A 24768-nucleotide genomic window follows, 5' to 3' on the forward strand; every position below is an offset into this window, starting at 1 on the left:
TACAGTTCTTTCTAGAGCAGTTTTTTCAGGCAGAAGTAATTTAAAGATAAATGAATGCTTTGCATGTCTTGTTTGCCACTCGAGTAGGAAAAAAAACCAAACAAATCAAAACAAAATCCCCCAGCGCTGAACACATACATCCTTTGCCCGATGCGCTTCAGAGGGCGTCCCGGATGGTTTACGGTGCCATACGGACTGTTACACTAGCTCTATCCTCCAGCAAGAGCTGCAGAAGCCCGTGGAGTAAAAGCAAACAAACAAAAAACCTTCTAAGACTTTGGCGGATAATTACCAGAAGTAACAGGAACTGTGGCTTGGATACCCAAGTGGGCAGCCCAGCCTGAGTCCTTTTACTAGTCCAGCTGAGGCGGATCTCTGGGCCGAGGTCCGCAGGGGCCCAGGGCCGCGGGCGGGGCGCAGCGCAGCCCCTGCGGTTGTGCCGCTGGGCCCGGGGCATTCCCCTCAGCGCGGCGCGGGCCGCCCCCTCAGCGCCGGCTGCTCCGCGCGCGGGCCGAGCAACGGCAGCCGCTCGCGCGGGGCCCAGCCAATTGCGGCGGGCGGCGGCGGCAGCGGCGCCAATCCGGCGGCTCGGAGGGGGCGGCGCGGCGTTCAAACGCGGTGGCGGCGCACAAAGGAGCTGCGCAGAGAGGCGGCAGCTCGGTCCCGATCCGGGTCCCGGTTCCGTCCGGCGCACTGAGTGAGTACTGCCCCGAGCAGCTGCCAGAGCGGCCCGGTCGCTGCTCCCTTTGCCCGAGCCCGTCTCCTCCGACCTTGGCGGCACTTTCCGCGCTTGTCGCTACTGTCCCGGTGGGCACAATAACGGCGCCGGCTGGGCCCGCCCAGCACCCCCTGTCCCGTTAGCCCGATGTGGTGGCACGCCGGATCTGCCGCCGCTTGCCGGCGGGGAGCGCGGCCAGTGCCGGCAGAGCGGGGCTCCGGCGGCGAGAGCGGCTCGGAGGAGGCGCGGGCCTGCGGGTGTCCCGCGGCCCGGCCGGGGCCGCCCCACACCGCCGGCCCCTCCAGAAGAAAGAGCGCACCGCGCTGTCCTGTGCGATACCCGGCCAATAAACAGATCATTGTAACCGCGGGGCAGCAGCGGCTCCCTCGGGTCGTTTCAATCGTATTTGTCAGCAAGTGAAAATCAAGAATGGAAAGTATATATGTTTAAATTGTCATGTCATGTAGATAACTAGCGTTTTAGCCCTTCCCACCAAAGTCTTTTGCCAGTAATTATCCTGTCTGTTTCAGGACTTACGTATCCGTAATCATAACTGGCAGGAGACAATAGCAGCTGCATAAACTTGTCTCACAGTGGAAGGTTGTTTTGATAAAAGAAGGCAAAAATTTGGGATATCAGATCTTGATCTGAGACACAAACAAAAACAACGTACTCATAGAGCATTCTACCTCTCAAACTAGAGTTTTGCAGTGGAATTGCAATACAAGCCTTCTTTGTGGACTTGTGCCAACCTAAGTAGCTGTAAAAATCAACGCTGTTCTCCTTCAAGAGTCCAACTAAAAGTCTTCTCAGCTCTGGTTTTCTTGTTTCAGGCAAGTGTAACCAAATATATTCTGTAACAATTTCCATTTTTCTTGTTTTACTCTGCTTTTTACCTTGTTCTGCTTAAGCTTTGCTCTCATTTTCATTGTTTTAGAAATAAAGACGTTCTTGACCAAGAACTGGAACAAGATGTCATCTGTGCTCCAAAATGTCAAAGCAACAGTGGCGTGGAGGAAACACCGGCTCCTAGCTGACCTCAATGAGAATGAGAGCCCAGTGCCTGACAAATTCAAGAGAAGAGCCTCTCTGAGTTCTCTCAATACCATTCGCATGTCTTTAAGGAAACGGGTACCATTAAAGCAAGTCAATCTGAGTTTTCATAAAACCCCAACTAGGGAAAGTCTGGACCCAAGGCAGAGGTGCCAAACTCTTCACACTATTAAAAGAAGAGCAAAACATGCTTTTGGAGCAGTGTCCCAGGTATTTTGTCTTTGCAGTACAACATAGGTAGAGTTTAGTTTTTGCTTCAACTCCACTACTAAGATTTCTGAATTCTCTACTGAGTGCTGTATTCCAGAGAGTCCATTCCCACACACTTGCACACCTTAGTACTTGTCTCATAGTTACTAACTTTAAAAATATTTAATGTCTTTTCCTAAAGTACAGACAGGCAAATTATGGATCTGGCAGAACATGGAGGAAGGTGAAAACAGTTTATTTTATTTTGTTATGAAATAATAACTTTTCCCTTACTGTATTTAATCATATATGGCAGAGCAGCCTTTACACAGAGGAAATTGGGTAGAGAATGCCATCATTTGCAAAGAATTGTTACTGAGAAATGTGCAGCACTTTGGATTTTTTTCTTTTATTTATTCTACTGTAGCCATACTGTGTACTAGCATGTTCTCCATTATACTTAATCTAAATTTAGACTGACAGAACCTGCTACAAGGTACAAGATTCAAGCTTGCACTTCCCTTTATTAGAGACCTCAGATTTTTAAATGCATGAGTTCTTTGTTGGGGAGCCTGAATTTTTCTAGCATAAGAGCAGCAAGAGCTTTGTTCCTAATGCCTGCTCTGAAGTCCTTGACAAGTGCCAAGGGTTATGGAAGCAAGAGACTCCCTATGCAAATGAGTACAGAGGTTGAGATGTATTCATGTTAGTTGAAACCTGATATGAGAATGGAAGCTAGTAATTCAGACCAAATATTCCTGGTCTTCCTGGTCCTAATCTCACGGCTAATTGAGTTCATTTAGCCTAACATGTCTAATGCTTCTTTCAGAAAATACAGAAGTCTTGCCAAAGCCCAGTATGCTCAATGGTGACCTTTCCAGCTGAATCCATCAGCAGAAGCTGTGCGACCAGTTCTACCAAAAAAAGAACTGCTACACCTGGGACACCTTGCTCTAAGAACATTACTCCAGCAGCCAGTTCCAAAGGAACTCCAAGGTCCAGCAAAAGGGCCTTGCTTGGGCCAACAAGGGTGTCAGAACATAGAGAATGGAGGGATTTCTCATCCTGGCTTGGTAAAAATGCTGTCTCTCTTCGGAGATCCAGAAGAGCAGCATCACTGAAGAGCCCTTATTCATCTGCTCCTTCCAGCAGAAAGATGTAAGTCACATTCTTTTGTATTTTTTTTTTTTTTTTAATTTTTAGTTTATTACCCTGATGAGAGTATCTGGTAAAGTGAAGGGCAAGGTATAAAGTTTTCTGTCCTATTCTCCTGAAGGTGTGTGCTGCTTGAATAGTTAGGAAAGTAGTGCCAGCTCCCTGTATAGACAGGGACTGAGCTATGCATAAAGCTAAAACATAAAAAGTAATTTTTTCTTAGAGACATACCCGAGTTCTTTGCTGGTGCCTTTTGGGTAAAGGAAATTGCTCTGTATCTCACTCTGATTTAGTTGTAACTTTTCCAAAGCTGCTATTTGTATTCCAAAGATACCAGGAATAGCTCTACTTATGCTGAGTTCTTTATAGAATGTGCAGAGATTCCTGCCTCAAAGAACAAACACAAATCAGATTAAGGGTTGTGAGCTAGGGAAATACTTAATATTTCACGTGCACGTGGGTTTTTCTTTTGGTCAAGGTCACAAGCAAGGTTAAAGCTAGAAGTTGAATCCAAGCCTTGTGAACCTGAATCCTGTGTCTGAGTTGGAAGATAGCTGTTTGGGGGATGAATGGAGACACGAAGCAGTTGGCCAATGGAATTAAGAGCGTAATTGCCACTACCCTAAACTTCTCTGGGTACAGTCTAGAGGTACAAGGGTGGTACTGCAGGGATGGAGGCCTGAGTATTGTCACCTAGTCAGCCTGTCCTGTTTGATCTGGAGCAATGACCATTCTGTTTGCAGAGAGTTTGACTGTGACTTGGAACTGGTCTCCTCAGGGATTTGCCAGTTGAAGAGTATCTCTCAAGCATTCGATGATGCCATTGTGAAAGAGGAGAGGTAAATACTGCTAAGTGTCCATCAACTTTACCTGCCCCCTGAATATAGCTAATTGCTGGCCAAGTAGTCTCTGTAACTCAGGATTAGGAATAGTTGTAGAACTTTTTCAAGTGTAATGTAGAATATCTGTAAAGATACCCGGGAAGATTAAATCTGCAGTTGGATTTTCAGCTTCTAAAACATGCCAAATGCTCTACTTGTCTTCAGTTGCCTTGTTGTGGAAGTCAGATTTTTATCAGAAGGAGGCTACATTTGACCTTGTGTGAGAACAGTATCTCCCTGACTCTTGTTTAAAAGAGGTGCCAATCCAGGCTGGGGGAGAAGGTGGGAAAATTCCAGTGTACTGGCACAGTCACTGATGTCTGCACATCTATTAAAAAAAAACTTTTATTAGGTAGCATTACGTTAACAAACAGTCCATGGTAGCCAGATGAAGAAGCCTCTTATAAAACACCTTGGTTAATCCACAAGGTGGTAAACTGCTGTATTTGTGAAGGTTATGACATTCTGAATTAAACATATTAAGAAAGTAAAAATTAAAGGTCAGAAATCTTGTCACAGAGTGATTCCCTAAACTTCGTCTCTTAGAGCACGTAAATAAATGTCAAATTCTCTAGAGAGAGTTAAGGATCAAGTACTTTACCTACAAAGATGTAAGGGCTTAGCATCCCAGATAATTGCAAAAATTTGTACCAATGGGACCATGTCTAGATAACTATAGGTTAAAACTTGTATCAAGTTAATTTTATCATATCCACTGAAAGTTCACTAAATCTCACCCCTAATATTCTCCCATCTGCTAGTGATATGACAGTTTCTCTCATTCGTAACTGAAGATAGTAGCAACCAGGTAAAGTAGTTGTTCACTTACCTTGGCTATGCCTGCATGCATCTGTGGGGAGAAAACCTGCTGTTTATAGAGAGAAAAGCTTATTATCTCATGCTGCTTTAAGGCAGTATTACATAGAACCACAGGGTTCTTCCTTCATATTCACTGTGGTCATCTCTGCTGCAGCAGATCATTGTGCAGTTGTAAAACTTCACCTCTACTTTGTGGATTAGTGTGTCCTTATGGGTTCACAGTGAGCCTCCTATGCAAACATCAGCTTTTCTCACTCCAGACCAAAAAATGACTGGTACTAATCTTTTTGTCACTCAGGTTCAGTTCTCACTGGTTACTAATGATCACAAAGCATGAGAGAACCAACGATTTTCCTGAACTATCTGATTTTACAGCCTTTTTTTTCCATCCCTCAAATTTTCATAGCAGTTGAGTCTATGCTATCACAATTAACAGCAGCTCATGACTATGTTGGTGGCATTTTTAAACACAGCAATTGTACCCAAGTGGATGTGACATAAATATCTTCACCCATTATGTTGGAAGTGTTCTTTTTGTTAGAGGGAAAAGTACATCCCGAATACTGTGTCCTATTTTAGCAACGAAGATAGGTGCATGACACTTTGTTGTAACTTGTGATTTTCAAGAAAAATGACAGCAGTTTCAAATGCTGGACTGATGGTTTCAGCAGTGATTTGTACTGCTTCCACAATTTGGGCCGGTACTCCTGCACGTGCAGATGCATAAAATGTGCTCTGTTATTGCCTAGTTGCTTACTGGAATAATTGTGAAATTAACTTTTTTTGGAGGTGCCTTTAGTCTTGCATGAGAATTTCTGTTCTGGTATCCAATTGCGATGAGTTTTAATGTTAGTGCTTCCTTTTAAATTTTTCATGATGAAGCAAACCTTGATCTCAAATGATTGTTTCCAACTCAAAGTATTGTTCTAATGAGCATTTTAATGAATTAGATTATATCACAAGAAATGCTACTGTTGCTAGTTAAATTATTGCAGTACTTAATTTGTGTACTTGCCATCTACATTCACTGAAGGTAACAAAATATTTTCTTGCTAGTGTTTAGAACAGTTGCACAGTGAAATTGTACCAGACCTCTTCCTTTCTCCCATCTGTTTTCCAGCAATTTGTGTGACAACCAGTTCATTAACTCTACTGACTTCATGCTGCTAATGGTAGTCCTGTTGTTTTTCCGCAGGCAACAAGCAAGATCAAACTACTACTATCTAATGGCACAAAACTCAAAGTCTGTACATCGATCCCTGAAACCATCTCAAGCTATCAGAAGGCAAGCAAAGAAACTCCATCAAGCACTTGGTACCTAGACAGAGATGGCTGTAACTATTTTTTCATGTTTCCAAGTTTATGAGCACATATAAGAGAGAGCCATTACACTTTTTTTTTCTTTGTATGAAACAGCTCAGGAATTCCCTTATTTCCTCTTTTCAAGTAAAGAGAGAATCAAAGTAGTACCAACCACAGTGTATTACCTCCACTGAGATGAGGGAACTGTCTTGAAAGTGACTTTCATGAGGTAGTGAGTACTTAGAAAATGATGCTGAACTGGCCAGTAAGAATGGCCAAAGCAAGGGCTTATGACAGACTTATGATGGGTAATCCCAGGTAAGAGTAGTGCTTAAATTGGTATCCAGCAGCCACAAGATTTAGCACAAATACTTTCCATGTGAAAAAGATAGGCTTTCAAAATAACAGACCAAACTTGCTGGAGTTTCTTTGTTACTAGCAAACTAAAGTTATTCATCATGTTAGCTGGAAGTTAATAAAACAGTAGTGGCTTCTTTGAGTTCTAAGCAAAACTGCCATTCCAAAGCAACAGGATTCTGTGGAGTCACTCATGCCACAAGAACAGAGCCATTTTAGGACTCTTACTTCATGGCCTTAAGGATTAGCCATCTAATCCTATCTTAGGTAGTCTGGCTCCAGACAAATTAAACTTTGTCATTTCTTACTGATGCTTTAGACAGCATCTTGGCAGTTGAGTTAAACATTGCTTTTGTGGCACATCTTTTACTTACACAGGGAAATTTGTTACTACAATTAATGTAACCTCTCGCAACTACTGTTATTAGCTAATATCACAGTGGAAGTATTTTGATTATGTATACTTAGCATTTGATACCTGTATTTTGCTTCTAATTGCTTTAAAAAAATTAACATTCATTTGACAAGCCTTTTTTGGTAGGTCATTCAGGATAATGAAGTTTAGTCTTTCACGTGAAAGTAAGGAGTTGTCAGGTTTTTAGAATTCAACAGCAGGGCTGTTTTCCATGGTAAGCTTTGTGCAGGCTTCTCCAATAAGTTCACTCTAAAATTAACTTTTAAACAAAAGACTGATTTGGGAAACTTTGCTCTACTTGATAATTTTTAAAATGTGCATGTGACCTAGTAGTTCCAGTGTTACTAACATTTTAATGGTATTAGGTATAAATATGAAAAGCATTCAATTATAATTTATGTATTTGTATTGATTTTTAAACTTGCTCACAATTATTTTTTTTCTTGTCAAATGAACCCATTTTAAAACATCGAAACTGTTAATGAGGCCTGGAAATATGAAAGCAACCCTTCCAGCCTGAAGACTTCTGGACTTTCAGATGACTGAGAATTTTAGCTTGTGTTATTTCTTCATGTAGTGTTTGTGTGTGTTTTGTGGGATTTTAAACAACTTTTCTATATGGAAGTATAAGTATAGTATATACTACTGTAAGGATACAGTATAGTATCTCCAAGTTGTTCTTTGTTTGTCCTGAAACTACTTCTATAAAGCTTTCACAAAGATGTTGTCTCATTAGTGAAATGCCTTCTTCTAGGACTTTTGAAAAGGAAGGAGGGTTGGAGGTTTTTGAGAAGTTGACCTCCAATCTTAAGTATTATTTCAGACAGATCAAACAGCCTCTATTTATAATGTTTCCACCAGCTACTTGGACATGTACAATCATGATTCAATATTTATCAAATTACTGGTAAGAAAAATCAGTGACACTGTTTGTTTAAAGGCAAGGAAGGTTTTATTTAAGTGGCTAATCTGTTTTAAGATTTTAAAAACCAGCTCACATCAAAATCTATAGCAGTTGTAGAAATCTTACTCCTTATTTCATATTAAGAAATTCATTATTGTACATTTTTGAATCTTTACAAGGCAGCCATAAGAAATATAAACATTTGTCACCAGATAGAACCTTCTCACTGACAATATTTAAAAGTATGCACTTAATAAAACTAAGGACTGAAAGAACACCTACATTTTCAAGTTTCCTTGTGTGTATTCAGTTGTAAGGGGACTGCCCCTTTTCACCCCCACAAACAGAAAAACAAGTTATGCATAAGACTTGGGGTTCTGTGAGAAGACTGCCATTCTGGGCTGTATACCAGTCATCCAGGAATAACACCACTTTTCAAACTTGCTATCTGTAAATCATGTTTCAGTGTTGCAATCTCTAGTATACCATCTCCCAGCATGTCACAGTAAACCCGCCTCTCTCTTTTCCCCCTCCTATGTTCTATACATCCATACAAATGACAAATGAACTGTGGAATTTATATTCCCCAACCCCCCAAAATTCCATTCAGTTTCAAGGATAGCTTATTGAGATTAATACAAGTAGTGTGTAAACTGTAATAATCCCTGTCTGGGCTTGACCTAAAATGAGTGAAAGAGCCAACAAAGGACTTCAATTCCAGTGTCCATGCACAGGATTCTAGCTGTTCCAGGCCTTTTTTCTGAAAAACAGGTATTTTAGTGCAGAAGAATGTGTTATTACTTCCATTTTTTATTGGGGTATGTGTGTGTGTGTCTGAATTCAGGCTCATCTATAGAACGTAGAGTTACCTTGAGTGACTAAACATAATGGACGTCTTAATTACCTCGACAAACCCACAATTTCTGCTTAAGCTTTGAACCCAGACATGAGGAATCACTGCTCTTAGAGAAGCTGAGAAGATAGGCTGGAAGGTTTTGTGTGTGTAGGAATTCTACCCTGTACCAGCTCCAGATGAGGATGAAAGTGCCACTTTCTCCCCTGCATGCCTGACATGAACAATTCAATGCAAGATCTTGAGTTCAGATGCCACACGTCAGTCTCTAATCAGAAAAATCTTGAAATTGTGGTGCATAATCCTCATCTCTCCATTATCAGGCCAATGAGGTTACTAAAAAGATACCCATGCTCCAATCATCTAGTCCTATGATGATGTGCTCACCTTTCTGCAGCCTAGATGGCAAGAGGGAAAAATAAACTGGGGAAAACCCTACTTGTAACAACTGTTGGACCTACAAATTTTAAAATGCGAAATACCTACTGGTTTCAGGTTTTGTTTTAAATGCTTATTAAAAACAGCTTTTAGCAAATTTAAAACAGAAATGGTATAGAAAGAAGGGAAAAAAAATTCCCTTTCTAAATTTATTCCATGAAGGATGTGATGATACTATAGATCTAAGTATTGAGGCTTTGTTAAATACATGTATTAGTAGTCTCCTGGCTAAAGAAAAACTGCAATGTATAAACAGGACAACTTGTTCACTAGTAAGGGCAAACAAAGACTATTTTGCAGAATACTGGGGATTCTGAAAAAAATGTCATTGTCCTGCATAGACCAGGGTGTGTAATTTTTTTTTCCTCTAGTTTACTGATAGTTCCACTTCTACATAACCAGTTTTAGCTGTTTGGAAGTGAGTTCCCTAGGTACTAGAGGAAAAAGTGAAATAATCGGAATAAATTAAGACTAGTTTAATGTAAACAAATAAAAATGACAGCTCTCATGAACCCCAATGAGTAAGAATTACCAGTACTTTGTCATTTTTACACCTAACAGAATTTTATGCTGAATAGATACGAACCATGCCACAAAACTAAACAGGAATAGTTTGGTCAAGCAAAAATCTATATCAAGAGCACTAGTGTATGAAAATAAAAATGTTATTCAAAATAAGCAGATTTGGATTAACATCACTATTCAGTTCTGCAATCTATACAATGATACCTTGTTCCAAACCTACCTAGCTAGACAACAAAATTGAACAGACAGCCACTGTTGCTGTGTTTGAGTTGGTTTGGTTTTTTTTGGTTTTTTTTTTTTTTTTTTAATGTGTATTGGTTACCAATCTGCTGTGAAAGCAGAACCAAAACTTGTCTTCCAGTAGCTAGACACACATACACACAGACAAAACCAAACACCACAGTTGTGAAGGTGTGTTTTCACAATATCTCAAATAACTCTACCACTGCTATCAATCACAGCCATTTTTTACAGTAATTTAAAATGGATCCATATCAACAGGACAAAGAAGTAAATGCTTCCAACTGTGGCATACTTGTACTGTATCCTTAGCACCCACTGGACTAACAATTTTGCATTTTACAATTTCATTTATGCTTCCTCCATTCAGCATGTTAAAAGAATGTGCTTTTCTGTCACACACTGGAGGCACTAAACAAATGATGAGTCTAATGTATGTTCTGTGGGCACACCCACCTGACTTCTCTGTCCCTCTCCCTTCTGTACCATATCCATAAAACACTTTCATAGTCCATACAGTTTAAGTAAGTGCTGACTGCACAGAAACTGCAGCAATGAGGACTTGCAATCAAGAATAAGATGACTGCAGGATCAAACTTACCCTCAGCGAATGGCTTCCTAGCGGACTGATCCTTCATGAAAACACAAGTAGAACTGAAATCCAATTGCAAGCCGAATGCCTGTGAATGACTGGATGCAGTTTCATGTGGAAAAAGTGTGTAACTAAAAAGCCTGTGTCACTATTCTGCCAAAGTGCACAGCTGGGGTGTGAGATCACAAGATAAACCATTCTAGCCATGAGCAACCAGCAGTGCTGGAATTATGCAAATGCCATATAAGCTCTCATACATTGTAAGAAAACAAAGTTAGGGAAAATATTTTCAGCTTGATTTTAATACCACGTGTAGAAACTTTGAAATTGTTACCACACTAAATCATACACACGTACACGCTTGTTTTACTCCTATTAGCTCCTAATATTCTTAAGGGAAGCCAGCACAGTGACTACTGTAAAGGTGACCCAGCTATTAACAGGGATCCACAAAATCAGAGTCTTCATGACATGGAACCCTGTAAAATGACTTTATGTCTCCAAGAGTAAAAGACAGCCCTTTATAAGCTAGGAGATTTTTCTAACCTTGTACTCAGACACTATTTCCTTCAGTACAGCCACACAATTACACACAGATCCCTCTTTTGAAAGGAAGTAGACCTTTCTACCACAGCAAATGAAAACAAAAAATAGGTTTTCAAGTCTCTTGGGTGATAGAGGTAGATGGCTAAAACAACAGTAGCTTTGAACAGGAATAGTGATTACAGTCAGGAGACATGCTGAACGACATCCAATGACTAAAAAGAACTTTTTGATCAGTCAGTATTTTAGACCCCCTCATCAAACTTAAAATTTTCCTAGCAAGTTCCTCTCTCACAAGGATTCCCATGCCTATTAAAATTAACAAGCAGGAGCGTGCTAACAGTAAATTCACTAGAAGGAGATGGAGGCTGGTGTACCTGTGCAACCTCATCATGGTGCAAAGCACAGAAGAAATGGACTATGTGACTAGAATTAATCCATGCAGTGGGCTGAGACAGAACATGGAATAATACCTCCAACTTCATGGATTCAAGAACTATGATACTACTGGGAAAGCATTTGTAAATGTTAAGTGTTTCAATGTAGTTTGCAAGCTATTTTTCATTTAGCTTTTGTAGCAACAGAGCACAAAATCCTAGCCCCTTGTAACGTATTTACCTGCTCCCAAAGAGTGTTTGCTACCAGACGTTTTACATCTTTCCTTAATCTTCAGCAGAGATTATCCCTTCCCTTAAAGGAAGCATTAGAAAACCCCAAAAACCAGAACAACCTACTACTGATGTGCCAGAGATATTTCAGGAAGTTTCAAATAGGTAGCTGACTACCTTGCCAAGTAATGTCCGAAAATATAAATCAAACATCTCCACTTACAAGCTATTTTGCTGCCTCTTAAGGCAAATCTACACTTCTACGCCCTTCCAAAAGCCCACTGAAACTTCATGGTTAACACAAAGTACAGACTTACTTTACTTCTGCACTGTCTTAAAAGTTTTCCATTGCATTTATTGTTTTATGTGTTAACTTTCAAAATCATTAACCAACTTGGTGAGAGACTCTGTCTGGCCTAGCAAAACCTGAAAGTGGGATGGAGAGGTATAACACCCTCTCCACCCCAATTCCCTGAAATAAAAAAAACAAACAACAAACCTGAAAAAGGAAAGTTCTTTTGATTTCAAGCTTTCTCAGTGTCAACAGTATGTTTTTAACTCTAAACAAAAGGGAGTTTTATGTGCGCTTGTAACTTCATTGCAGGTTTTAAAACATGCATCAGTTCAGTCATTAAAATTCTCTTGATGAATTTCCATGGAAGTATCTGCATGAAGAATCTGCAAACTGCTACTATGTTAAAGTAACTATAATGCTCTAGAAATATTACTACTTAGGGAAAACATCACACATTTTACTTCTAGTAAGTCCATTGAGAGATCAGAGAGAAATTTAAATCAGTAGAGAAATGTCTGTGTGGCACCTGTATTTCTGCATGTCCACTCTTTGAAGCTCAAATGCTATAATTCTGAATGCTACAGATTGTCTTAATGCAGCAGTTGCTGTGAAACATGAGAAGGTAAACAAGTTATCAATTTACTTAATTAATTCTTTTTTCCCTCCAGTGTAAATATTCTAATTCGAATAATTTAAAAAGCAGTTGCTCTGAAGGTTGCAGATCCCTTAGTAAAATAGCTCCTTTCAGCTTGCCCTCTTAGGATCTGACTCTGGGACTGAGATCATCAGAGCCATCTTCTTTGGAGCAGTCCACACATTTTTGCACAGTCATCAAGTTCCACAAACAATGTGATCTTTGTACAGTTGCACACTACTTTGGTTACAACAACACTAACTGTGTTCAAACTGTGGCTGACACATTTATTCTAACACCAAGTTTTTATGTTTGGTTCACAAGTGAAGTTCTTGCATTTATTTGTCCAGCGCCTCACACAAACATGAGTGCCCATGTTGGAGTCTGCTGACCAACACTGTAGGCTGAAAGGAAACCTTGGGTTTAAGGCACCCAGGAAGCATCTTGTTGTAGAAGTCCTAACCACCCATTATTGTAGCTCCCACTGCTGCCTCCCTTTATCACTTTCATTGAAAAGTGAAGTGGAAACAGACTACTTAATGTTTAAAGTGTAAACCTCCTCAGTAACCTACAGGACCTACCCTTGATGCTGTGTTGGGTGCAGCTAATTAGCTGATACCACAATCCTTCTGAGTAAAATCAATATCTTTTCCTCTTATTGCACACATTTTATCTGTTCCCAAAAATAACCTGTTGCTATGATGATAAACTTGTGATAGTTTTAGATTGTTTTAAACTTCCCCAATAAACATGGTAAGAGGAAGAGACTGGAAGTGCCCCAGTTGGTGTACGAAGGCAGATTTCAGAACAGGGAAGACTCCAAGGTACATATTCCTGTCCACTTCTCTTAATTTAGAGCTGCCTAAATACTACCTTTCAGGCATGCCTAAAAGTTTGATGGGGTGCATCCAAGATCTACAGTCCCAATCCTCCTAGGGAATAGATTCAAATTTGTGAACTCCACCTCGAACCCAAGCAATGGAAGGCAAATGCCTGTCATGATCTTTGTCGGATTCAGGCTGGCTCTGAGCACGCTCTGGCTTGGGGTTTAGAGAAGGTGGGTCGGGCTGCTGCACAGACATAGTCCTGCGGAGGTGATTTCTCTTGCGCAAAAACTCAGGCTGTGAGTGGAGGCCAAAGCTGCCTTTCCTCAAGATCATCCGAGAGTTGTTCTTTTTGGGTCGTGAATGGAGGCTGAACTCCAGCGAGGCCAAGTGGGCTGCATAACCTTCACTGAGGAACTGAAATAGGGAGAAAAGAAGGGAGTGACAAATTACTGCTGCCTTGACCTGTGTGGGCTATGAGGTATTAAGTTTTGATCACTGGCATCCCAGTTAGACACCTACAAAATACTAATATCCCTCTACCCTCAATTTTCTTTTCACGAGACCCATATAATTTTATCATTCAGAAATATGCAATGCACGCACTTGTAGATAAAACCCGCAACCACTTGATTCTCTTTACTATTCACCCTTCCAGAAAATGCCTCATTTGTAACCCCAGCTGCCTTTCTCTGAATTACTGTTGCTGCTTTGTGTATTTGTGAGTTTGCACATGCATTTACTTGCATGCATTGCCTTTTCTTCCCCAGCGCCTCACACAAACATGAGTGCCCATGTTGGAGTCTGCTGACCAGCACTGTAGGCTGAAAGGAAACCTGGGGTTTAAGGCACCCAGGAAGCATATCTTGTTGTAGAAGTCCTAACCACCCGTTACTGTAGCTCCCACTGCTGCCTCCCTTTATCACTTTCATTGAAAAGTGAAGTGGAAACAGACTACTTAATGTTTAAAGTGTAAACCTCCTCAGTAACCTACAGGACCTACCCTTGATGCTGTGTTGGGTGCAGCTAATTAGCTGATACCACAATCCTTCTGAGTAAAATCAATATCTTTTCCTCTTATTGCACACATTTTATCTGTTCCCAAAAATAACCTGTTGCTATGATGATAAACTTGTGATAGTTTTAGATTGTTTTAAACTTCCCCAATAAACATGGTAAGAGGAAGAGACTGGAAGTGCCCCAGTTGGTGTACGAAGGCAGATTTCAGAACAGGGAAGACTCCAAGGTACATATTCCTGTCCACTTCTCTTAATTTAGAGCTGCCTAAATACTACCTTTCAGGCATGCCTAAAAGTTTGATGGGGTGCATCCAAGATCTACAGTCCCAATCCTCCTAGGGAATAGATTCAAATTTGTGAACTCCACCTCGAACCCAAGCAATGGAAGGCAAATGCCTGTCATGATCTTTGTCGGATTCAGGCTGGCTCTGAGCACGCTCTGGCTTGGGGTTTAGAGAAGGTGGGTCGGGCTGCTGCACAGACATAGTCCTGCGGAGGTGATTTCTCTTGCGCAAAAACTCAGGCTGTGAGTGGAGGCCAAAGCTGCCTTTCCTCAAGATCATCCGAGAGTTGTTCTTTTTGGGTCGTGAATGGAGGCTGAACTCCAGCGAGGCCAAGTGGGCTGCATAACCTTCACTGAGGAACTGAAATAGGGAGAAAAGAAGGGAGTGACAAATTACTGCTGCCTTGACCTGTGTGGGCTATGAGGTATTAAGTTTTGATCACTGGCATCCCAGTTAGACACCTACAAAATACTAATATCCCTCTACCCTCAATTTTCTTTTCACGAGACCCATATAATTTTATCATTCAGAAATATGCAATGCACGCACTTGTAGATAAAACCCGCAACCACTTGATTCTCTTTACTATTCACCCTTCCAGAAAATGCCTCATTTGTAACCCCAGCTGCCTTTCTCTGAATTACTGTTGCTGCTTTGTGTATTTGTGAGTTTGCACATGCATTTACTTGCATGCATTGCCTTTTCTTCCCTAGGACTTCCTGACTGAATAGCAAAAGTTACTTACTTGGCACTGTGCCTGGTATTTCTTTGTGGATCGTCCAACTATGTAGATCTGGGATGGTGACAGAGCCAAGACACTGTACACAGAAATATCCTTCATGGAACCGTATGCGGCACAGATTTTGATGTGGCACTGAAACAAACATTACTTCCAAAGTGAACACACTATTGAACATCATGCAACTACATGGCTGGTGCTTGATTTACAGTAAAGCAGCATATGAGTTCCCTGTTAACAATTTCAATCTGTAAACCACAGAAAGCTACATTGATCTACCTGCCTGTGAGCAAGAACTACAGCTAAGTGCACAGGAAAGAACAAGCAGTTCATTTACTGACTTGTCATGACTGGAGGTCCCTTTCGATGTTTTATCAGCTTTCCTTGCTCTTTAAAAAGCGAGAAAAGAAGTGAGGAATGGCAAAAAGACTTTGTGATGTTCAGAAGGAAGGGAGATCTCTACTGAATTGCATTCCCTGAAAAGAGGTTTTAAGGCCATAAATAGGTTTCTAGTACCTCTTGCATGAGATTCCGGAGAAAAATAGTCTTTTGTCGCAGTGGGTCGTGAACAAGTCCATCTGAGAAGAAGATCATCCCTTGTGGGAAATTGTGTTGGGACAACCACGAAACTACACGCTGTTTCTGCATATCTGGACGGCCGGTGATATAGATAATCAGATATCCCAGGTCCTGCCAATGCCTGTCAGAAGAAGCAGTTAAATTATTTAAGTGCAGAAAGGGAAACAATACTCACAGGTCAGGTCAGCATCTTTTTCCAGACCAGTTAGAAGTCATATGATACCCTTCAACAAGTGAAAAGCAGCATGCCTAAGTCTCTGCTCCAATCAAGAAACTAAGTAATAATGTCTACACCTTGGGGGAGGTGAAGGAAAGCAAGAGACATACTTGTACAAAATATTATCTAAAATATGAGAGCCATTCAAAAATACACTTAGAATAAACCTTGCAACACATCGGGTACTGCTACTTTTGAAATCTTTAATGGGATTTCCTGCCATTTCAGCTATAAGGAATGGAAACCCTTGAAAACTGACGTATCTACATTCTCATGCAAGTCCCAAAGTTAGAATTGCCTTTTCCCATCCAGTGCAACATTAACAGACCTGCAATAATGAATTAAAAGGCCTTTTAATTTTTCCTCCAAAAAACATTCTTGTATTCCTGACAACTGATATTTTTTAAGTACAAATATGTCCTTATTTGAAATTAGTGAAACACAAAATACACATGGAATCATTATTAACTCACTGCACACACTTCACAATCATATTGCCACAAAGCAACTTTTTATCTTTAGGCAATTTAAACTACAAATTTCAATGTAATTCACAGGACTCTAATATTGCTCTGAAATTCAGGCAGATGTGCTGTGCAAGAAAATATAGAAATGTATCTGCAGAGAATCTTGGCCGTTAGAAAACTGCTGTCTGTTTAGTATGACAACCTTTTTCCTTCCCACAGTGCTCAAAGCAGGAAGTCAGAGATTTGAAGTGTTCACACCTCATTTACCTGACAACATCAACGGCCCCCGCTCGGACTTTGGGGTCACTTCCCATAATTGAAACACTTGCTGCAAAGGAACCATCAATGCTGAACACAACACATTCCATCCCTCGGGGCAGTACAGTCAGGTAACTTGCTGCACTGCTCTGGTCCCCTCTGCAGAGTCGAAGCAATAAATTAATTTAAAAAGCAAAATGTCAGAAAGTATTTTCTGCATGTTCTAGTTAAGATTTGAAATTAGATCTTTCTAGACCTACAGCTTTAAAAATCACTGCCAAATATGGCTTCTGATTTCAGTCTTACATGTGACAATCGAAACTTACACTTTCAGGAAATAGAGAGAGAAATTTGGAAGCTGATCTTAATAAGAAATCACATGCATACAAATAACCAAAAGGATTAGGAAAAAACCCCACAAACCACCTTGAAGTACTGTAATTACTACTCAAACTTTCTCCACAAGCTTTCAGTTGGTAATATGGACATTTGCCACTCTCTATTCTTGCAAATATCCCCCCTTGCAATGGGAATGCCAGTTGAGAAAAGTAAAAAACAAAAAACAAAAGCAGCAAACAAACAAACAAAAAACAATGCAGTCATACATCACTCTTGTCATGGAAGGACATGTGAAAACCATTTCCTTATAATGTATTTTCCCCAAGAGAACTGGATGTTAAAAAATGGATAAATGACAAGGAAATCCAAAGCTCTTCCCACCCCACCACTTCACGTTCCCTAAAACCTGCAATCTAAAGACCACATTCATGTCTGGTGATGAAGATTCCTACAATATGTGCTCACAGCCTAATGAACAAAGACAGGGCAATTTATTTTGTTCCTCTTTGAAACTTCCTGCATTCTAAATCTTCTTTTTTGAATATAATTTTATTTGCGTTTATTTTCTTGAATTGATTGCCTTTTTTATTAAACTGAGGTAAAACATTTTCTCCTTCTCAAGTTGCACTAAATAGGATTGTAAGATGACTTTGGACTTTGTTAACTGCTAGATAACAACACATTCTGTTTCAGCTAAATTCTCCTCATTGATTTAATCTCCCAAGCAGGGAATCAAATGATGTTTTTACTCAGTTTTGAAGTTCCTTCCTGATCACCACAACCCATCAAAGCTTTAGTTCCAGTTTGGAGTTATTACCTGACCACCATTTTGATGGGATACACACCAACTCTCAGTCTCTTCTGTTCAGGTATATTGTAGGATATTCGTCCACTGCTGTTGGATATCTCTGTGTCAAAATACACCCACCTGCCCGAAGATGGCTCAGTCATTATGAAGATATCCACCTGCAAAAGCAATGAAACACTAATCTAGTGTGACAGTCAACAAAATGCCCGCTATGGGCAAGGCCTGCCAAGCCTAGATAATATTAGTATCTCCAACCGTGGTTGGTAGTCAAAGCTTACAAGGAAGTTTGAAGGAACTTCATTATTCACTAAGAACTTCAAAGAGAGTCCTCTCAATAAGCAAATGCTTTCTAACATACAAGAGTTTATTGCCTTCATAATTTATTGTCTTCATAATGTAAAGCCCCGATCTAAGCACTGCATGTGTCAAACACAGAGGTCAGAAATCTGGGAGGAGCCCTAAACTAGGAAAAAGACAATTTTATCTTGCATGGCTATATTACCTTTTCGCACACTAAACCTACAAAAAAAACCACGCTGCATCTGGTTATTGAGACGAAATCTTTCCTACAAAACAGTTCAAATTATCAAAAGATTTCATCAATTTCAACTGAAATATTTAATCAAAATTAACATAAAGGATATGAAATAATCTGCTAGACCTGAAACAGGCCAAGCGAAGCCTACACGCTTCAGTTTTGCTCTCAGCTCAGCAGCATTGCTCTCTTAATTTGCACAGAGACTCCTACAATCTCAGTGAATATGAAAAAATGTGTTCACTTGATGCTCGGCTTCATTAGCTGTACGCCTGGTTTCTGCAGGCAGCTTTAGGAATGACTGTTTCAATTGTGTCCCATTACTACTAATTTCTAAAACTAATCTTTACTTGCCCATGTGTAAGATACAGCAGCCACCTAGCTTCTAGAATGCCTATTCTTTTATCTAGCTGTTTTACTTGGATAGGGTGATACATGGTTTTCTTTTACTGCTTTGTCAACTACTATAAAATTCTTTTTCCTTCTTCCTCGGAAAGCTGTCTCCAGTAGGTGGCACAGCTGGATGGCAGGTTCAGAAGCCACTGTACAGCACACTCACCACCAACCAAAGGAGACAGCCATGATCAGGTAAGAGAGATGAGATCTCAGAAAAAGGTCAGATATCAGGAAAGCCCACTTTATAGCACATCTCTGCTTAAGTAGTAGGGGGCTAGTGACATTTCCCCTCACTGTGAGGCCTTCTCTGACACTGTATGTGTGTGCTACATTCAACAACTGTTTCAAGTAAAACTAAGAAAATGGATTACTCAGACTTCACCTTTTCACCTGTTAAAGCCACCATGTCCAGAGGTCCATACATGAAGCGCCCAACCAGTACCTGAGGACCATCTTCTGCTGCAATGACATCATTAGCTCGGTGATTAGCAGTCACATTCTGAAATAAGAGCAGAAGATGGGAAGGGGGCTGTTGGTGTTTGTCACAAAGCTGCTGTCTCTATTTTGTAAGAACAGTGACACAAAAACACAGTCCTGGACAGTATGTCTGAGGTACATGAAGTGCACTGCAGTCCCATTTCAGCCAGAGCCCAATTTCTACTAATGGTGGGTTCCTGAATAGACTTTCTAGAGAGAGTACTCAAGATGACCAAATAAGAGAGAACATTTAAAGGAAAGCCAATTCTTTTTCACTTCAAGCGGTGCCACAGAGTCACATAATTATGTGCAGGCACATGCATTTTAACTGACGTTACTAATTGACTTAGCACCTGAAGAAAGTAGGAAACAGATTTGCTTGGCTTATGGATTTGTCTAGCATAAAAGAAACCTCTTTGTATAATGGAAACTGAGAGCCTGTCTGTTATTTAAAGAAAGAAATATACTTTCTCCCAACATGAAGTGATAAACCAAGAGGAAATTGCTCATATTCCCTAACCATTAATTTGCCTGCCTCTGGATTACGTTATCAGTTTTCAGCTCTTTAGTGATATTCATCTTACTCAGGGAGATCAAACTCGACTTAAATTTCTGCCAAACCCATGTTCCATAGCTGCCATATATATTCAGAGTTAAACTTACCCTCAATTTGACATGTGTCCTCTTGCGTAGCCATTTTTCTCGTGGATTGGATGGACTTAGTGTTTCTGGATCCAGGTTGTCATTTTCTTTGAAATTTACATTTTCATACCTCATCACCTGAAATTATATTAATATTTTAATAAATAGCTTGTGCCCTGGCAAGTCCTGGTACTTGGCAAAGAAAAAGAAATTACACTGCTGCCCCAGTTGAGTGACACTGCAGAGCCAAAAGCACAATGGAAGTAGAGAAGTAAAGCTGTACGTTCACAAAAACTGCACAGACAAAGAAACTGCTTTCACTCTGTTGGCCAATACTTAATTTCAAATAGTTATTGAACAGCTTTTTCATTCACAGCAGAGCCTGCACATTCCTCCACAGAAAATGGTGAAAACATTAGGATGGTATCAAGTGACAAGTCACATTGTCTTGATTAGGGTCTGCAAAGACAGTAAAGCAGCATAAAACCACAGAAGCATTTTTAATGTCCTTTATGGGGTAGACATCAGACTCCTGACTTCATCTGTATTGATTTTCTACACATCTACTCAGAGAGAATGTTTCTTATCCCTTTTGGGTATTACTGCTTCAATAGGTGATAGGTAGGGACCCACAAGGACCCACTGTCATACACATTCTTAAAACGTAAATATCACACATTTACCCAGAAACTTTCACGTCCAACTCAGATTTCAGGACACAACCCACAGAATTCAGAATCTGGGTGTGGGTTATGCCACATTTCAATTGAAACCAGAAGCCCTGTCTCACTGAAATCTGTGGGATGAACCTGAAATCTCAAATAGCTATTTTGAATGAGAAACAGATTAGCAAATTTTTCAAGTTGAACAGCTGGTTTTCTGTGCTGAAGTTTTACAATCTCGGTGCCCTTGCTAGAAGAGTGGTCTAGAACCATTTTAGAAGATGTTTTATATGAAGTCCCTTGAGTAAAATCATGCTGCAATGAGGGTCAGCAAAGCAGCTGGCTTGCAACGAATTACAGTAATGCTGAGAAGTAAGCATGGTTTTTAACAAATTGGCATAAATTCTATTCACTAGAGGTAATGTGCAGGCAATATATGCAGGGCACAGGGCATTCAGGAGCCATTAGTCTCATTCTCAACCCCCAACAAGGGCAGAAGGTCCAGACTGTACTGGAACTAACTAGTCCTTTATGTAGAGCTGTAGCTCACATACTGCTTTAGAGATACGTTCTAAATGCTTGAAAGGCTGATTAAATTCTAAAAGCTGTAATGTGCTTACAAGGCTAGGAAAGTGTCCTGTAAAGGAGAGACTCGACTTTCTTATGGAAGCAGTACTTTCAAACTGCTTTACTATCAGATGTATGCTGGTAATTTGATACTTAACAGGGAGATATATAATGATGTAAGGCTGGAGATAGCCTATTCCTTCAAAAACAGGACAAAATTAATATATAATACAGGGTTATACTGATCTGGGGCACGGGAGGGGTGAGATATGCATAAAGGCACGTTATTACTGCTCGCAAAGTCAGCAATGCTAATGGTGGGCTCATTGTCCCCTTTACCTCTCCAATAAATCCATATCTGTCACTCCTAAATGCACTTGTATGCAATGCATCCACACTCAGCCATCTAACTGACCTAAAGATTTAAAGACTGACCCTTGAAAAATTGACAATCACAAGGTTATCTGCTGCAGAGAGAAAAAAAAAAAAAATCAGTTACCTGTCTTAAGATGAAGGCCACAACATCTGTTGATTCCCAGTAGCTGGCATGAAAGAGATGTGGCAGGGCCACTGTTGGAAAGGCTGTCAGCACATCTGGACAATACAAGGCATAATCTATTCGTTTTGTTCCCCACCACTTTGCAGTAACTACAAAAAATGAAACAAAATAGCATAACATTTCTATATCAGTAATTTCTTGCTGTCTTCATTTTAAGCTAGATAATGGAATTAGGTCTTCTGCTTTCATAATCTTGACATATTAAGTCTGTTAAAGGTATCTATCATTCAAAAAAATACAGTTTTTACTGACTGCATCATCACTTAACAGCCTGACATCTAAAGAGTTCTTCTGGGTCCAAGTTTTGGGAAGCAGAAATCAGTTCAGCATGATCCCCACTGCTTTCTGGTCCATGGAAAATGTACAGTGAAAGACTATTACTTTTATGATCATGTCATAGGTAAGAATTGCAAATGCCTACCAAACAGTGAAGCAAATATTGAGAGAGAGAGAGAGATACAACCCTTATTTACCTACACTGCTTCATGCCTGGAACATGACCATAAACCCCTGTTACTATGAAACTCCTGTGGCTAGTTATGAGGAACACCGTAATACAAAACTGCGACTTCTTTTCTATTACTTTATCTATCTCATTACAAACAGAAAAGAAAGCTAACTTATGTTATATAAAATTGCAGAAACTTGGGCTGTTCTCCTTCTCCCCAGATTCCAAGCAGTTATCTTTTCATAATCAACTTTTTCACAGAAACAATGTGAAGGGAAAGGCTGTTGCCATATCCAACAGCACATGGCACCAAGCTTCACTCACTGTTGGTGAGGCATGCTGATGGCAAGCTTTCAGTTGACCCCGAGTTTTCACTGTTTGTGCTGGCCAAGCTCAGCTTTCTTGTTTTCCCTTGTGGGTGATCAGATGCATTTGGAGATCCAGGACTCTCCTGAGAGAACGGTATGTTCAAAGAGCTATTCTCAAGGAACAGACCACTGTGGTTGTGAAGAGCATCACCTGCATGTTTCAAAAATTAAAATAACAATTAAAAAAAAAAAAGGATGCACACCATGGTTTTGAAACCAATGTTTGTGTGTGTATCTTATTTCTTTATTTATTCATTTATTTTTAAATGCAGGGCTAATGAGCGTTTTCCTGAATGACATTACATTTAATGCCCATGGATGAAACTTCCTCCTTCAGAGTGAGAATAGCATGACATAGCATGACTGTATGGAGAAAGCACACACCCTACTGCCATGAACGTGCAATAGCAGCTGGGTGTTTTTGGCCAGGATCTTCCAAACTGGGTAGTGACGCTGGGATGCCATTTTACTTCACACTCAACCCTACTAATCTTAAAGTCATTTTCTGAGAAGAACTACATAGCCCTGGGAGTCTGTGATACTTCTCTGGTCCTCTTTCTGACATAAGCAAAATGTCCTTTTTTGCATACCATGACAAGTCAAAGATACTTAATGCCTATATGATTTTACCTTATTTTCTATCAAGTCAGAAAAGCACAATTCCTTCTACTAGCACCTTGCTCATCCACCCCTTCCTCTTTCTTCCCCAGAAATCAATCTATTTTTTTTTTCCTGGCTTCAAATCTTCATTACCAATGCAACTGTTGCTTAGTAACCCACCTAGGAGAAGTGCAATCAAGACTGCTCAGTGGTCTTATTTGTCCTAGTAGATATCTACAACAAACCAACCACAAGTGACCAAAAGAAACAACACGTGAAGATCTAGGCATAGATCAACTAACTGTAAAAATAAATTGTTTTAAATGATAGTCAAAGATGGAATTTTCCAAGTGACATTTCAACTACAACAGTGGTATCGCCTTCAAACTCCTCTTTAACACAACTAGTATCACAAACCTCATGCATAAGAATAATTCTTTTCTTAGTAATCTTCTTTGGTTCCACACTTGCTAAGTATGTCTGTGCTACTCAGTCTTGTTGCCACTCAGATGACTTGTTTTTAGCATGCTGGCACATTGCTATTTCAAATTCTCTTGAGCTGTATAAGGAGAGAACACTTAAGAGATCAACAGGCAATGAGAGCTACGAAAACAGGCACTATACCTAACTGGTGAGATCTTCCATCCCCTAGTGGGTATCTCTGGTACCGTGGGACACTGAATGGAGGAAGAAGATGGAATCTTTTCTCCAACAGTGGTTCAAGTCTGCAGGCAGAGGGGTCAGCAGAGTGAAAGAAGCTGTAAACTTGGCTGCAGGCTGGTCGGACCTGGCATACTTGGATGAGAATAAGATAGAGAAAAAGAGGTCAGTATTGCTGCTTTACAATTTTCATGGAGTCTGTACAGAAACATAGTTAATACAGTCTTCTGCAAACTCCAGATTAGCACACAGCTGGCCAAATTGAATTGTTTCCTATTTCATATGTAAAGAACACTTCACTGCATCGGAGTTTACAGAGACATCACAATCTGAAATGCAGGCACATAGGAAATGTGAAGAGCAGCAGAAGAGGAACAGAATAAAGCAAGAAATGAAAAAGAGTTTAAGAATCTTGTAAATACAATACTGAGCATTATAGCTGTGATGCTCAGCACTTCAAATATATACCAGCAAAACAGTCTGATGGGCTTGTGTCACCCCGAGGACTTAAACCTAGGGGACAGCAGAACCTCCCCTTATATTATAAAAACTAATTCTAACAAAACAAATAAATAAATACATCTGAATTTTACTTGTCACATTTTCAGGTAGCTTTCCACCCTTCATTTCAGTGAAGAGGGTATCTGACTCTTCTCAGCTAATTTCCAACTGTCTGTATGATAGATTTGTCTGTTTGCCTCTCAACTGTGTCACAATTATCATTTTAAAATGGGATTCTTTCATCATATGCACCTCTAAAGACTAATTATGCTTCAAGTAGACACTGCTCACCTCAGAA

General features: G+C 40.2%; 2 protein-coding genes across 4 annotated transcripts in view; one reads left to right on the forward strand and one right to left on the reverse strand.

The window, feature by feature from the left end:
- The first annotated feature begins 673 nt into the window (after positions 1-673).
- PIMREG (PICALM interacting mitotic regulator) lies at positions 674-6468 on the forward strand. The gene is made up of 5 exons (XM_041425395.1): positions 674-697; positions 1656-1981; positions 2790-3118; positions 3859-3954; positions 6011-6468. Exons 2-5 carry the CDS (start codon positions 1691-1693, stop codon positions 6135-6137), a joined length of 843 nt encoding a protein of 280 aa, XP_041281329.1. The 5' UTR covers positions 674-697; positions 1656-1690; the 3' UTR covers positions 6138-6468.
- A 7656-nt stretch (positions 6469-14124) lies between these two features.
- PITPNM3 (PITPNM family member 3) overlaps positions 14125-24768 on the reverse strand; it is a 34047-nt gene continuing 23403 nt past the window's right edge. For 2 of the 3 annotated variants that reach the window (XM_041425364.1, XM_041425365.1), the window contains 10 exons: positions 23934-24104; positions 22666-22860; positions 21834-21982; positions 20127-20243; positions 19369-19485; positions 18065-18213; positions 16918-17067; positions 15904-16087; positions 15394-15522; positions 14125-15008 (listed from right to left, as the gene is read on the reverse strand). In XM_041425364.1, coding sequence (XP_041281298.1) covers positions 14700-15008; positions 15394-15522; positions 15904-16087; positions 16918-17067; positions 18065-18213; positions 19369-19485; positions 20127-20243; positions 21834-21982; positions 22666-22860; positions 23934-24104 — 1670 coding nt within the window. In that variant the 3' untranslated portion in view covers positions 14125-14699. The remainder of the gene's footprint in view (positions 15009-15393; positions 15523-15903; positions 16088-16917; positions 17068-18064; positions 18214-19368; positions 19486-20126; positions 20244-21833; positions 21983-22665; positions 22861-23933; positions 24105-24768) is intronic. The other variant, XM_041425366.1, reaches the window with a different exon arrangement.

Source organism: Onychostruthus taczanowskii, unplaced genomic scaffold (assembly GCF_017590055.1).
Source record: "Onychostruthus taczanowskii isolate IOZ18803 unplaced genomic scaffold, ASM1759005v1 scaffold89, whole genome shotgun sequence".
Taxonomy (NCBI): Eukaryota; Metazoa; Chordata; class Aves; order Passeriformes; family Passeridae; genus Onychostruthus; species Onychostruthus taczanowskii.

Coding starts and splice junctions, on each gene's coding strand:
- PIMREG (XM_041425395.1), top strand. CDS start 1,691: ATGTCATCTGTGCTCCAAAATGTCAAAGCAACAGTGGCGTGGAGGAAA. Junction 3,119..3,858: donor GCTCCTTCCAGCAGAAAGAT/GTAAGTCACATT, acceptor TTCTGTTTGCAG/AGAGTTTGACTGTGACTTGG. Junction 3,955..6,010: donor GCCATTGTGAAAGAGGAGAG/GTAAATACTGCT, acceptor GTTTTTCCGCAG/GCAACAAGCAAGATCAAACT.